Source organism: Liolophura sinensis, chromosome 2, assembly GCF_032854445.1.
Source record: "Liolophura sinensis isolate JHLJ2023 chromosome 2, CUHK_Ljap_v2, whole genome shotgun sequence".
In the NCBI taxonomy this organism is placed as follows: Eukaryota; Metazoa; Mollusca; class Polyplacophora; order Chitonida; family Chitonidae; genus Liolophura; species Liolophura sinensis.
The window spans coordinates 23,490,255-23,506,426 of record NC_088296.1 but is presented as its reverse complement, the minus strand read 5'-3'; the positions used below and the strand labels follow the sequence as shown (position 1 = coordinate 23,506,426).

The window sequence follows — 16,172 nt, the reverse complement described above, 5'->3', positions numbered from 1 at the left end:
AGTAGGCCTATATAATAATTGTTTTTCTTAATCAAGGTTAATACAAACAGGTATATACACACACACATAATTACATATGTACGGATACATCAGTTTGTCAATATAATACAACTTATAGCACTCTGGCGGGAGCAGAAACCCCAAAGGGCTTATTGTATCCCATAACATGTTTAAATTTAATTGACAAGAGGTGCTAACTGGTTAATACTCATATGTTGGAATGAAGCACTTGCACATACGTACACGTGTACCTAATTATGCATACACATAGTTGTTACTACTGTAGCACCCACTCCTAAATGTAAGGATATACAGACAGTAAAGAGAATTTACATTCGTAAATATGTGTACAAATATGCACACGCACACATGTGCACTTATGTATTAATATTCATATCAATCAAGGCGACAACAATATACTATCAAGAGAAAACGTTAAGCAAGCAACTACGTGTCGCAACTGAGTTAATTCAAAACGTATGTACAATTGTGGATGACTTGGTGTAGTAATGATTATAGCTATATGCTTCATCAGCTGTATATTTTTCTCAGGAGTAAAGTTTTCAAAGACGATTTAAATAAAGATAAAGAGGTGATTTCTTTTAAATTGGAGGGCAGTTTATTCCATTCGATCGGTCCTTTTATTTTACAAGTGTGTAGGGATAGATTGCTTCTATGAAATGGTCGGTGTAAGTTGAAAATATGATGTTCTAGTTGGATAGCAGTGAATATCAGACTGTTTTGTAAAGTAAGTACGGGTGTATAATGGAGTAATGCTAGGATTGTAGAAGTATTTGTGAACTAACTGGAGTGTCTGAAAGGTGTTAACCGCGGTAACAGGTAAGATATTATACTCAGTAAAAATAGGCGCGGTGTGTTCGTATTTATGAGAGGAGGTAATAATGCGTAATGCTCGTTTTTGAAGACGGATCAGGGGAAGAAGATGTGTTTCTTAAGTATTTCCCCACACAGCATTGCAGTAAGTAATATATGGGTTAACAAGTGCATAGTACAGGATGAACAGAGTATTTTTCTTTAGGACATATTTAATATGATTTATCACCCCTAAATTACGGGATATTTTTTTGCAGATATTATTTATGTGGTTTGTCCACGTTAATCTTTCATTGAAAGTTATACCTAAGAAATTGAAGGTCTTGAATTTTTCGATATTTACGCCTGCTATAGCCAAGAAAGGAGTAGCATGATTATTTATTCTGCGATTGGGAGCGATGTACATAAATTTGGTTTTCTTAATATTAAGAGACAGTTTATTGCAACATAGCCAATCGTAAATTTTTTCAATTTCACGATTGAAAGTTTCCAGGAGGTGTGCTGGATCATCATTGCAAAGGACAGCACTAGTATCATCAGCAAACAATATGATATCAAGTAGAGATGAAACATCTTTAATGTCATTAATGTATATTAAAAAGAGAAGGGTCCTAGGATTGAGCCCTGAGGAACACCAATATTCATGTATTTAATAGTTGATCGGCAATCGTTGTATAAAAGGCAATGTGATCTGTTTTTCAGATAATCATTAAACCATATATTACTAAGACATTTGACACCATAATGGTCGAGTTTTTTTCAACAATATATTGTGGTCTACAGTATCAAAAGCCTTTGCAAGGTCTAGAAAAAGAGTGATGCTGTACTTATTTGTGATACCAAAATGCTGCCGCCAATAAAGTATCATTCCCGAGACACCAGACATGACACCCCATCCAGTCACATTATATTGACAAGGGGTCAGCCAGTACTGTTCTGTTTTCAGTCAGCAACAAATACCAATTTTTTTAAAAGTCTTTTTTAAAGTCTTTGATATGACACGACCCGGGTTTGATCCCTGGTCTCCCGCCCGCGAGGTGGATGCTCTAACCATTAGGACATCGAAGCGTTGAGTGATTAAAGAGATAGAACTAAAATCCTTTATGATCATGCTGCATCCTAATGATTTTATGACGTACTACTGAATAACTGATGACGTAATACACATGACACATGCCACATGACGCATGACATACAGGGCATTTGTACCTCCCTCTGTGACTCATATCATCAGTGAAAAACTCAACTTACTTTTGTAGTTTCAAATTTTAAACATATTTTCATATTTAATTGTAAATTTACTTTAAGCTGTGCGCGTATAAAACCTTTTCAAGTTAGGAGGAGACACTTTTCAGGAACATAGTGTATAAAAGCCTCTTATCACCAGATGAAATGAGCAAGTAAACCAAATAATAAATAAATGAACAAAACCGATAAAGAGATTGATCTGACTGGTAAGGCATACGAAGGAGAACATACATTGTGTGCAGTAAGTCCAATCGACATTCATGGGGTCGCTCGAGTTCAGGCAGATATGGGCAACTGGGTGGGAGCTCTCGCAAACTACCGTGGCAAAAAGATGTCATTTTACGGTAGGCGTGATACTCGCCGTTGAGTCGACAGGCAGATGTATATTTTATCTCGCCTTCAAATCACACCTTTCACCTACATTAGTTTGCAAGAGACTCCAAGAACCTTGTTTCGAATGCATCTGTGCGAAGTACCGAGACTCCTTAATTGCCGATAGGTCTTAACGCCAGTCCATAGCCCGGTGAATTATGACCCAGTGTAGTGAGAAACGTTATATGGCACTGTTGCTGTCCCGAAAGTTTGGGCAAGGCAATGAAATGCTAGCTGTTGGACGTATGGTATGGTATAGCATCGACGATGGGTAGACTATTGGAATGAACAATACATCCGACCCTTTGTTGAAGACGTAAAAAAGTACTACGATAAAATCTGTCACCGGTTGATAAATGAGAACGTAGAGGTAAAGATCTGCCTGCAAAGATTCTTTGTCCATGCTTAAAAATAAACACGAGTTGAAATAAAGTAAGGCCAGATCAGATGGCCATTCAATAACGGTACTTGATTTTGTCTGATACAAACAACATTGGAAATCTACTTTTGCTGCATGGGTTTTAGATATATAATGCTGAAAAAAAAAACACCATCAACTTTCACTCAACACAAAAAAAATGATTTATGAAATTATGATTCCAAATCAGATTTTTCCAGGTGTAATGTTTGAAGACAGAACCTACCTGACGGTTAAGGTTCTGCTCCTGTTTACACCTGAAAGAAATTCTTATGATTAAAGGATAAAGGTAAACCATCTTGATAAGTCCTTGGAATTAAGATGTAGTTTCCATGTAAATATGAACACAGACATACGCAACAAGAACAATGTCCGCCAAGCAAAAGAAGACGAAGGAAAGTCGATCAAGAATGAGAGAAACCAAAATCCAGTCACGAATGATGATTTTTTCAGCTTCAGATTTGTCCTCAACATGGCGATGCGGAAATCCGAGATCTTCCATTGGCGGTTTGGCGTCGGTGTTCAGTACGTAGTCATCATGGCAACCGAGAGTGGAAATGGCGTGGCCGGGACTGTCCGGGGGTGGAGACAGCTCACCGCCATTGCTGTAACTTTCTTTCCGAGTTATCTTCAACGAATTCAATGTAACCTGACAAAAGTAGGGAAGGAAGCATGATTAAGAATCAACCAGTGACAGATTTTATCGTAGTAAAAGACTACAGTTTTAAGGGCGCGTCCTTGGGCCGCTTATCTTTCTTGTACATATAAATGATCTTCCTAACAGCACTGCGAGCGTTACAAGGCTCTTTGTTTGTTTGCAATATTCAGCCCCTAATATCATTGAAACTCAAGCAGTAATGAACTATGGTCTCAAAATTCGTGGTGATTGATATAAACAATGGCTTTTGAGTTTTAATTCACTGAAAACAACTCCTTCACTTTGCCAAAAGAAATCAAGTTGACCATCCTAACATGGTTGTGGAAAATGTATCACTTACATTTTCTGAGTCTCATGAACACCATTGGCTCACATTTCAAAACAATCTCAAATGGCAAAGCCATATACATTGTATAATCAGTACGGAAAATTAAGTTCTTGGTAAACACGCGCTATCTGCAATCTACCAGCCCTTTAATCGACCAATTCTTGAATACTCTAGTACAGTTTGCGATCTTTGCACGAAAGAACAGTCAGATCAACCGGATTAACTGTAGCTATCTGCAAGGACACTTTAGCTCACAGGCGCTGCCTGACTAAACTCGAACTGATGCACAAACTCTTCAATAACAACGCGCCCGATTCCATGACTGAGCCAATACCCCCGTTGGTCAGCCAGCTATCTCAGTATAAAAAGAGAAATCATTTACTAAAATTTTTTCTCGGGGGAAAGTAAAGCGTTAGTGATCCAATCAAAAATGCGCTATTTAGAATGCAGCGTTTCCATTGGTTCGCTAAGTCGAGGAAAATTACCCCAAGTTAGCATACTTATCCCCGTGTTAATCAGCCAATGAAATCACCGCTTGCTTTAGGATCGAGAGCAACTGTCATTATCCAGAACTTATACTGTGTCGTAGCTGATGTACGTCTTTGTAAGATGGAATCTACTAATACATATGAGCTTATGTATAAACAATCAGAAATGCTGTTATTTAGAATAAATAATGTAATTTCCCTCGACTTAGTGAACCGATGGACACGATGCATTTCTGACTGGATCGTTAACTCGGGGAAAGTAATACTTTGGAACGTGCACAAAATTTTAGTGCATAAGCTTTTTTTCATTTTGACGGCAAAAAAAAAAAAAAAAAAAAAAAAAAAAGGAATTATAAAACCATGTCCCTTTAGCTGTTCAGTAATAAATAAATACCAGAAAGTATAAAATAAAATCTTCATAGTCACATTTTCTCCTGGCGTTCGTTTTCTCTCTTCCTTCTTTTCAATGAGGTTTCCATACAACAGAGCACGGCCCAACTTTCCGATCACCAACACCCTCATCCGACGTGGAACCGGAAACCCGCGAGATCCCCGGAAGTGGAGATGCAGTACAAACACACTCGTAACGGTGGACAAAGAAACGATGACGATGCAAATTGCAAAGAACCGCCCTAGAACCGAAGAAGATGACGTCATTATTGTGATAAACACACAAGCAACGGACATGTAAGAGGGTCTTAAAGTCTGACTGGTCACTTTATATCATCTGACATAAAGCTGGGGTTGGGGGTGGGGGTGGGGGCTCCGTGGCTTAGTAGGTTAGTGAGCCTCTTGGCCATTTACATCATTTGAGATCTTATTCAAACTGTTCGTGTAAATGCTTAAATAAAAGCAAATTACACGTACTCACAAGTGTTGGGTACAGTAATGTGTGAGACGGGGGAATAACAAAGGGAAGATGTTATTGCCTGAACAGCCCTAGCCTTTGTAATTTTTTGTCCTTTGGTGAAAAGCTCCTGGGTCATTGCGCCGCGCTGGCGTGCCAATCACCCCGGCCAGAGAGGTCCTCTGTAGCACTTGTAAGTCAGTGTCAGAAAAAATTTAACGGATTTACCCTTAGCCCAAGGCCAAAAACGTGCACAAAATTTCATCCAAATTCCTGCACAACTTTTTAGGTAAAATTGCAGACAGACAGACAGACAGACAGACAGACAGACACAGACAGACGGACAAGTAAGCGTAGGCATATAGATGACATCCATGCTGGAGATGATAAAAAAGAGCTTTAACTTTTGTTAACATGGCATTCATTCTACAATGTCCAAATGAAACTTACGAGGTAGAAGTGAAAGTGAAAGTAAGCCATCCTTACCTATGACAGGGATGACTTCGGATTGAGGCGGCATGATTTCTGCCACGAGCAGTAGGAAGACGGTCAGACCTAACAGAATGGTCACGTTCAGGGATATCTTCTCTCCGGATTCTGACGGAAGTAGGAATGACGTCAGATGAAGCAGCGTGATTAGGAGGCACGGACCAATCAAATTAAAGATGTAGTACAGAGACCGGCGTTTTAATAACAATGTAAAGGTCACATCCGGAAATGGATGGGGGCAGCACTTGTATTTGAGTACATGACGCTCTACAGTGATGTTCAAGAGAATCCATTCGCCATTGTCCACGTAATGCTGGTCATCACCTTTTTCGTTTTTGCTTACGACGTCAAGCATGTTGCCAGGCAACGACCACGAGCCAAAAATAAAATTACATCTCTGAACATCAAATGGGTATTTTCCAGCGTCCATCTTACAGGAGGTCTCTACCGTGCGAGGATAGAGCCATTGGATTTCGCCATCTGATGTGATAGAAATCAAAAAGTCGGTACTTGGTCGACCAATCTCCAGACCAACTCTGCAAGATAAATATCAAACAAACAAAATACACAATTCGCTGATCGACGAAATGGGTAAAAAATTTAGAGTAAATATATATATATATATATATATATATATATATATATTTTGTTATTTTCAGTTTAAGTATACTTTTAGTATAAACCAATGGAGATGTCTGCCCTAGAATTTATTCTGAATGAAAGGGTGGCATTGGTATTTAGTAAACAGCTTTACTGTGAACGTTCAATTACTTTAACTATAAAATTGGATTTGGGATATATCGTCATCATCAAAGTACCTTTCTTTCACAAACAGAAAAATTCTGAAGATTACAAAATGTGTGTAAAAATTGCAATTAAAAATGTTTCCCAACTCACTCAGTACAAATGGTAATTTGAAAGGTTGATCATTAGATTGTTACAAATCCATTCATCAGATGTGAAAATTTTAAATACCCATGTATATCGCGACTGACTGACTGACTGACTTACTCATTATAGATGATGATGTCAGGCTTCCATACTGCGCCGGAAGGGACATAAATCTTTGACACATTTCCAAATTTTGCGGGATCCCATGTCAGCTGTGGATCGTTCCAATTCTGAAGTTATAATACAATTATTTATTTCATTTATTTATGTATTCATATATTTATTTATTTACTTATCTATTTCAGTTAAGTTTTCACTTATCCCATGAGCTCAGGTTATAGATGGAGGAAACCAAAAAGCTCGGCGTAAAGTACCGACCTTTGGCAAGTTACTGACGCACTTTCTCACGTCTGACGTACTAGGTACGCACACCATATTGGTGGAAGATTTTTTTTTTTTTTTTTTTGATTGGTGTTTTACGCCGTACTCAAGAATATTTCACTTATACGACGGCGGCCAGCATTATGGTGGGTGGAAACCGGGCAGAGCCCGGGGGAAACCCACGACCATCTGCAGGTTGCTGACAGACCTTCTCACGTACGGCCGCCAGCATGAGCTGGACTTGAACTCACAGCGACCGCTATTGGTGGAAGACGAGTGTTCTTCAACGAATGTTAGACGGCGTTAACGGCAACAAGAGCGTCGTCAACGGCTTACTGTCATCAAGGATCCGCAAGCAGTTACTGTGGGCGAGGGAGTAAAATTATTGATTTATGTATTTAATTGAAATTAAACTGAACAATGTTTCAACCATAAAACCGTTCGCAAGCTTAGTTCTTGCACTTGACAAACCTCTTAACTTTAAGGCCACCGTACTCTACAATATTTCTACAATACAGGCCTGTGCTGTGGTATCTATTTGTAGGGCTCGAGGTACAATACAGAAACTTTTTTACATGTCAGCTAAAATTATGTAAATTTAGTTCGTAATCGCCGATATGAATGTGATTTATAAAAAAATAATTTGTCTTTACACGTGACGTCTTCCTAAAGCGTGGTAACCTTACTATATGGAGATTCTTCCTTTGTATCTTTCTGTCATTCAGTATCTCTTAACATTTAACAACGATCAAAAAGCAGACACAAGTGCCCGTTAGACTGTCCGTCTGTTGTTCTGTTTTATTTTTTCCATTTGGTTAATTATTCTAGCAGAAGAATGAGAACCGCTTGAAAGAATACAGAATAAACTGCAAATGTTGTCACAGAAAAATACAAAAAAGTCTTAAGTTTAAAAGCATCCCATGGTTTCTTTGAAGAACGTCACTGGAGAAATCAAGACCGTTACATAGTGGTAACGTTAAAGGGAGATAACTCTTACCAGTCGAACCCAAGTCTCCGTATGCAGGACTTGCATCTTCTCGTTCTGATGACAAGAAAGATTAAACATGTTATTTAACTCCTGAACACATAACTTTCATTCAAAGATCTATATGTTTTTGCGTTTTGAATAATGCGATTAAGCAATCATCGTTTGATAAGCGGCAAAAACCTGATGTGACGTCCCTAATGCCAATATTTAGAAAAGGCCACCGCAGAATCCAAAGTTTCAAAAGCATCTAACTTAGTTGAAATAAACCTATGAAAAATAAGTCGGACTATTTTGATGAACAGTATTTAATGTCCTTTCATCTGAGATATACTTCACATAAGTCGGTTTTATAGCCTTTCATCTGAGATATACTTCACATAAGTCGGTTTTATAGCCTTTCATCTGAGATATACTTCACATAAGTCGGTTTTATACCATTTCAGCTGAGATATACTTCACATAAGTCAGTTTTTTAATTTACTTTTAGATTGATTTCAAGGGTATCCTTTACTGGTCAGATTTAGATAGCGTTGATCACCGATGACGTCAAAAAGTTTTACTGTTTTACTCTGATAATAAGCTTGATCCTGAGTGTAGGTTTTAACCACTATCAGTTATTGCCCTATGCCCTCCACCTCAGACGACAACCTAAAGAAAACTTAAACCTGACACCTATTGTACTGGTGAAACATTTTTCAGTACAGCTTTAAACAAAGATCAAATAAATACAATTTTGAAACAAATTTTCCACGGTGGGATTTGAATTCTCGACCGTTAGACTACAACTCACCAGATCCACCAGATGATTCGGTGAGATGTCCACGACGATGGTGACTTTATCACTATGGTTGTTGACCGGACGGACGCACGGGTCGAAGTCATCGAACAGGGACTTGCGCAGTTTGTTTTCCCACTCGGCTCCGCCTGACACAGAGTCTGGAATGATTGATTGATTGCTTCATTGATTGATTGATTTCTTGTTTGATTGAGTAGTGAATGAATAGATTCATTTTTGTACTTATTGATGATGGATCCATTTATTGATTTCATAGTAGATAAATAAATAAATAACTGATTGATTGATGGTTGACTGATGGTTGACTGATGGTTGATTGATGGTTGACTGATGGTTGACTGATGGTTGATTGATGGCTGATTGATGGTTGATTGATGGTTGACTGATGGTTGATTGATGGTTGATTGACTAGTGGCATTTATTGGTGTTATTAAGACCAAGTATTCTTGTACAAATAGCGTTACACGACTGCTTGGATTGTATAAGTGGTGCTGCTTCAGTCAAATATCCTGCAGACGACACCAGACATGACATTCTTACTTTTTGTAAAAATAAAGCCTCATTACTGCGATGTTTGTGCAACACGGAGCGATGCTGTCTCAGTCAAGCACCATGCAGACGACACCAGACTTGACATTGTGATACCACGTAAAATACACACTTGCCACTGTCATGTTTATGTTAAAGGTTTTGCCTTACCCAAGTATCATGCAGACGACAACCGATTTGACACTCTGACCCCCTGTACAAATACAGCCCCAATACTGCCATGTTTAAGTTAGGGTGCTACTTCATTCATTCACTTCTGTCATGTGTATGTTATCCGTGGTGACTTACTCAGTTAGCATATCGACGACACCAGATATTACATTCTAACACGTTGTACAAATACCGTCCCACTGTTGCCACTTCTATGTCACCATACATGATTTCTGGTGAATGACAGGTTACAAACTTAAGAGTATAGGATGGATGGATGGACGGATGGATGGATGGATGGACTGAAATATCATGCCGAAGACACCAGACATGAGACACCAGCCAGTCAAATTATACTGACACCCAGCCAACTGTTTAATTAGACGTGCAGCACACAGAGTAAAACCAGAGCAGCGACGACAGTGTGATAGCTGGCAAATTTTCATCCCTAACCGGTGAAATACGGCCTGTTATCGGCTTACTCGGAATGTTCATGTAAATGCATAAATCCCAGCCACTTACACGCCCTCTAGCACCATGGCTTAAACTGAATTAGGTGAAAAAAAATGCAGTGATGTTATTTGCAATTTAATAGACCTCACTGGCCTAGGATTTCTCACAATTCTGTGTTGTCATCACATTTAACACACGGTGACATTAGGCCATGTCCTGTTTCCTTGCTGTGAGCGCCAAATAAGGCAGTAACAAATACATGTACTCTCTTTAAGTCTAAGGTATGATCCGACCCGGGTTTGATTCCAGGTGTCTTGACATCGAAGAGGACGCTCTAACACCTAGGCCGCTGAAAAGGTCTCAAAATAGGGGCGGGTTGGATTGGAACACGCGGTGGGTAACTGTCTGCTAGGGGATGAATACATCAATAAAGGAGAATCTGCAATCCATCTGCAATTATAATCAATAGACATGCCCACAAGCCCTGTTCTCTGGAGGCCAGTAAATCATGCACAAAGGGGAACAATGAATACAGCGTGCAATTAAGGGCTCATCCTATAAGTCCTTCAATACATTCTAAACATCGCTGATATTGCTGTTTGCTTAGGCCCGGGTGCCAGCTGTGTATTTGGTTTCGGGAACAGGACGATTCTAAGGGCTTTGTTTTCACCACGGGTATGTGGTGGGAGCTAAACCAACAGAACAATTATGTTGTACAAGCAGGTAGATATGATACGCCGATTCCACGCCAATTAGGTTTGATTGCTCAGCATTTTTGGTCCATCGAAACCCATTGTGATCGTTAAATTGGCCATTTGATAAGAAGCATCTGTGTTAGACTTGTGTTTGGCAACAATTACACTCGCACTCATGTATGGATAATATCGATGACTTCACTTCAAAGGTTTTCTTTATGCACACTGCTATTTGAGGCAGCCTTTTTCACACGCCTTGATACTTAGTAATATTTTTGGTAATTTGTTTTTGGGGGTTTTAGAAGTCCTGTGTTTTGCTCCAAATGTTAAACTGTGAGTAAATAATTATTATGTTGTTGTCTATGTACGACACTGTATCAAGTATCCGTGAGACGCAACCCACTGAGACTCTGACCTTCACGATCAACAAAGCCTGTAGCTGCACCTAACCTACCTCAAAAATAATGTATCATACTAAGCATGTCTCTAGCGACCACCCATCTAGCGATCGTATGTGAGAACCCACCCACCTAACCACCAGTTTTCATAGGGCAACGATAAACGGAAGACAACTCTGTTCAGTTCAGTCTATATTTAGGTCGAACCCCCATCACAAGAACCACAGTTTCTGACATTGTGATTTCAAACCGAATCCTGTTTATGTTACTGGTAGTTCTTTTTTTGAACACGCAAATAAATGATTTTCAGTGCAGTTACCGAACATGACCGTCTTAAGTTTATACCCAAGTACACGACCGGAAAGAAGTTAAACGTTTATGGTTATACCTGAGACGAGCAGGCAAACCAACCAACCTTAACGTATATATTCATATTGATACAAACTGTATTATAATAATTTGTTGATACAAAATCTGCTTGTGTTTGGGGGATTTGAGCTGACACAGCGTTCCTGAAGGTTTAAACGCCTGAAAATATGTCGGTGAGTTGTTAACAGTGTCTGTGGTTGTTTACGAGGCGCAGTTTATGTAAATTCACACAAAGTTATTCCGTTTCTTGCCTCTCCGCCCAGACATGCTATAATCATATAGCGTGAATGTTGTACATATTTATCACTACTGCATATTGCCTTAGGAACATAGTCACTGTAAAGTTAACAAATAGAGCTTCTGGGTTCTCCCCAATTGCTAGGAAACCTTCAGTTCGATATATAAAATCGCGATCTGAGCCCCCCCCCCCCCCCAACTTCCTGTCACTCACGCTCTCTGTTGATGGGGATCGGCCCCGATAGCACAGTTGGCAGAGCGTCCAGTTCGGGAACGGTAGATCCAGGGTCAGTACTGGGTCGAGTCACATCTAAGACCTTAAAAAGAGGGAGTTGCAACTTCAGCTCTTGGCGTTCGGCATGAAGGGGATAGTGCAACTACTGGTTGGCCTGTATCAGTATAATGGCTCGGGCGTTGCGGCTTACTTGCCTCCGGTAAGGCGTCTCAGTGAAGCAGTACTAGATAAAAGAGCAGTGGAAATCCGTCCTGCGACAAGGAGGCACATTACATGCACTCTAAGGATTCCTTCGTCATCATATGACTGAAAAATTGTTAAGTACGACGTTAAACCCCAAGCACTCACTCTGTTCATGGCGGCCCCGTGAGCAGTCGGGCGACGATCGTGGCCGTTTGCATATCTGTGCGTTTCACGTGGGAAAGTTCGTCAGTAATTTGTCGAAATCCAGTGGTTTGTACCCGGCTGCCTGGTTTCCTCCACCAATGAAACTAATCACCTTATTAGACTTCAAGTATCTTATGTTGAATATGACAGACTATTATGTTGTATTAACAGAATACATTCTAGACAAGAGACTTTTCAGTTGAAATTAAACTGATTGATTTTTTGAGCGCTAAAACGGAGATTTCATGAAAAAAATGACTCTTGCCAAGCAATGAAAACACTGTAAGACAGTTATTGCCTTTGGTTTCAGTATCCTAGCTAGATGAGTGAGTGAGTGAGTGCTTGGGGTTTAACGTCGTACTCAACAATTTTTCAGTCATATGACGACGAAGGAATCCTTAGGGTGCATATTATATGCCCCCTTGTTGCAGGACGGATTTCCACCGCTCTTTTATTTAGTGCTGCTTCACTGAGACGACTTACCGAAGGCAAGTAAGCCGCACCGCCCGAGCCATTATACTGATACGGGTCAACCAGTCGTTGCACTATCCCCTTCATGCTGAACGCCAAGCGAGGAAGTTACAACTTCCTCTTTTAAAGTCTTAGGTGTGACTCGATCAAGGATTGATCCTGGATCTACCGGTCCCGAAGCGGACGCTCTACAAGCTAGATGATCTTCTAGTTTCATCTAGATGAATTGATTGATTGCAAAAAGCATTCAAAAGTCTACAGTTACTCAAAATGCTGTGCGTTCGAAAACCAAACGTTTTTGCGAAATATTCTGTGTTGTTCTCCAATAGACTTTAACATTCTGTATTCTCGGTTTATATCAGCCTTGCCGGTTTACCTCTTTCCTTTTCTGTTGTAATTGCCTGGAGCACGCTATACCGACTGTTTTTTGGGATGCCGAGTTTACTAAATGGTGCACATTTAGCAAATTACAGTCAATAAACTCCGCAAATGGCAATACTCTTTAGATAATGATATTGACATATAGGGAGGTTAATCAAATAAACTTTTTTTACGAAGAACATATTTATTTTTATTCACTTATCTTCAATTATCTTTATATTTATGTATTATTGGTGTTTAACGCCGTGCACGGGAATTTGGCAATTAAGTACAACGTCAGTTACGTTCATGGGTGTTTATTAAATAGCCTGCCAGTATATATGTTATTTATTCACTTGTTTTATTGGTGTTTTACGCCGTACTCAAGAATATTTCACTTATACGACGGCAGCCAGCATTATGGTCGGAGGAAACCAGGCAGAGCCCGGGGGAAAACCCACGACAATACGGGAGAAAGCCAGCATGAGGTGGACTTGAACTCACATTAGTGAGAGGCTTCTGGGTCATTGCGCCACGCTGGGGTGCTAACGCCCTCGACTACAGAGGTACACAGTATATATGTTGGCCTGCTGTTTTGGACTCTACAGTTCACTACGGTTTCTTAACTTCTTTAGGGTGTGAGGATAGAATGTAAAAATCACAAGATTTGCATATCGATAACAACCTCTGATTTATTAGTTTGCACAGAACGTTTCAACGCGTACTCTAACATCGTTGTTAAGGAATGTTGTGACTTGACTGGTAACGATGGTATATCATGTAGATCGCTACAAGGTAATAAATCCGAAGATGAGGCTACTTGTACACACATGCGAACTTGCGGTGGTTATTCCAACATGATTTTAAAAGATACGGCAACGGGATATATTGGAAATCGCTCAATCGTCTACTGTAAAGTTACCCGCTCATAGTAGTTACACGTGTATATTTCGGGGGGCTGTATGTGCGTGATATATAGTCCTCAATGTCTCATATGTACTTTAATATGGTCTGCTTTGGACGCATATATTTTTAGCCAGGACCCGGAGTGACGTAGGCGGGGTAAAATAAAATCGACTTGAAAACACAAAGCGTAAGACCAGTTAATACAGAACAGCAAAAGCTAGTCTAGCCAGTGAAACAACCCTTGGTTGGTGTGCCCTCAGGAAATTTAAATGGCATTTAATTCCTGTATAAGGAAGCTCACTCATCTAAGTGTATGACCCTAACTATCATGATAATATAAGTTGTAGACATATGAAGTGCAGATGGGTAAGGACAACTTAACACGGAGTAGGCTTCATGAAACCTAGGGACAACTTAACACTAAGTACGATTCATGAAACCTAGTCACAGCTTAACACTGAGTGGGCTTCATGAAACCTAGTGGCAACTTAACACGGAGTAGGCTTCATGAAACCTAGGGACAACTTAACACTGAGTAGGCTTCATGAAACCTAGGGACAACCTAACACTGAGTAGGCTTCATGAAACCTAGGGACAACTTAACACTGAGTAGGCTTCATGAAACCTAGGGACAACTTAACACTGAGTACGATTCATGAAACCTGGTGACAGCTTAACACTGAGTAGGCTTCATGAAACCTAGTGGCAACTTAACACGGAGTAGGCTCAATGGAAACTAGGGACAACTTAATACTGAGTAGGCTTCATGAAATCTAGGGACAACTTAACATGGAGTAGGCTTCTTGGAACCTAGTGACAACTTAACACGGAGTAGGCTTCATGGAAATTAGGAACAACTTAACACTGAGTAGGCTTCATGAAACCTAGGGGCAACTTAATACTGAGCAGGCTTCATGAAACCTAGGGACAACTTAACACTGAGTAGGCTTCATGAAAACTAAAGACAACTTAACACTGAGTAGGCTTCGTGAAACCTAGGGGCAACTTAACACTGAGTAGGCTTCGTGAAACCTAGGGGCGACTTGACACTGAGTAGGCTTCATGAAAACTAGGGACAATTTAACACTGTGTAGGCTTCATGAAAACTAGGAACAACTTAACTCTGTGTAGGCTTCATGAAACCTAGGGCTTTATTACAGACCGTGTTTTAGTCTATCTGTTCATGAAAACAGCGATTTTTAAGCCGACATTAGTTTAATAGAATTCTCTTCCACAGTTAAAAAGAAAAACAACGTACAGAAGCAATAATTGCAACAGACAGATTATTACATACACTATAGAGAGTAAAACTAGAGCAGGGACGACAGTGTGATACTTGGCAAATGATCACATTTGACTGGTGAAGTACGCTCTCTCGTCAGTTTACCTGTTTTAGGTAAAACCTGTATAGATAGCAACTTACGCGACTTCTAGCATCGTGTCTTAAGCAGAGAAGAATCAGGCAAAAGAGAGAGAGAAAAAAAGAAAACAAAATCATTGATGTTAGTAGCAATTTATTAGACTTCACTGGAACAGGGTCAAGCAATTTATCACAATTCATGAATTTCTCGTGTATTTTGTTCATATGTTTAAGTACAAGATCCAAATCAGACTTCAAGGTCCAAGTTTTCTATAATATTCCGACTTAGCCAAGTTAATGCCTAATTTTGTACTCACCTGGTGTCCATAGTGACAGAATCATGGCGTAGAAAACAGCAGTCGTGGTGAGGCAGCGCGCCATAGTGATGTGTCGTAGGAAAGGAATCTGTGAATGCCCCCAGTAAAGCTGAAGTCCATTAGTTTAAAGTTAAGACGATATATACGGTCAGAAACCTTATAACCTTGTTAACTATGTATGAGCTACTGTGCAATGGGCTCTTGGTTCTGTTAATGCTGTGAAAATTACTACCTTGCTAATTGCGGTATCTCAAGTCTAACCTCAGCATATCCTGGCGAATGCCTCTATAGTTCTGGCAACTTCAAAGAAAAAGGCATTCTTAAGGTCACGGAAGAAGTCAAATTTCATTAAACGGCGGCTGGCAAAATGGTCCACGCAATCTATGACAGCATATGTCAAGGTCTCACTGTCAATGACAAATTTTCCAAACACCCTTCACCTGGAAATGTACGAGATCTTTACCTCAAGTAAAAAGCATGTTAGGAAAAATACTCGGAAACATCCTCTCAACCATATTTCTATGCCTATAAATTGTTTACTGCTTTA

At 39.8% G+C, this 16,172-nt stretch overlaps 2 protein-coding genes across 2 annotated transcripts in view; both read right to left on the bottom strand.

Annotated features, from left to right (window-relative positions):
• The window catches only part of LOC135463214 (dynein axonemal heavy chain 6-like), a 437,090-nt gene that overhangs the window by 312,797 nt on the left and 108,121 nt on the right, over nt 1-16,172 (bottom strand). The window lies entirely within an intron of this gene.
• Nucleotides 1,429-8,787, bottom strand: LOC135462885 (neuronal acetylcholine receptor subunit alpha-10-like). The gene is made up of 6 exons (XM_064740182.1): nt 8,733-8,787; nt 7,952-7,996; nt 6,694-6,803; nt 5,680-6,218; nt 4,773-4,978; nt 1,429-3,521 (listed from the first exon to the last, which is right to left on the bottom strand). The coding sequence occupies exons 2-6, from the start codon at nt 7,985-7,987 to the stop codon at nt 3,189-3,191; spliced, it is 1,224 nt and encodes a 407-aa protein (XP_064596252.1). The 5' UTR covers nt 7,988-7,996; nt 8,733-8,787; the 3' UTR covers nt 1,429-3,188.

Coding starts and splice junctions, on each gene's coding strand:
- LOC135462885 (XM_064740182.1), bottom strand. CDS start 7,987: ATGCAAGTCCTGCATACGGAGACTTGGGTTCGACTG. Junction 6,804..7,951: donor CGGAGACTTGGGTTCGACTG/GTAAGAGTTATC, acceptor TTATAACTTCAG/AATTGGAACGATCCACAGCT. Junction 3,522..4,772: donor AACGAACGCCAGGAGAAAAT/GTGACTATGAAG, acceptor TACTTTTGTCAG/GTTACATTGAATTCGTTGAA.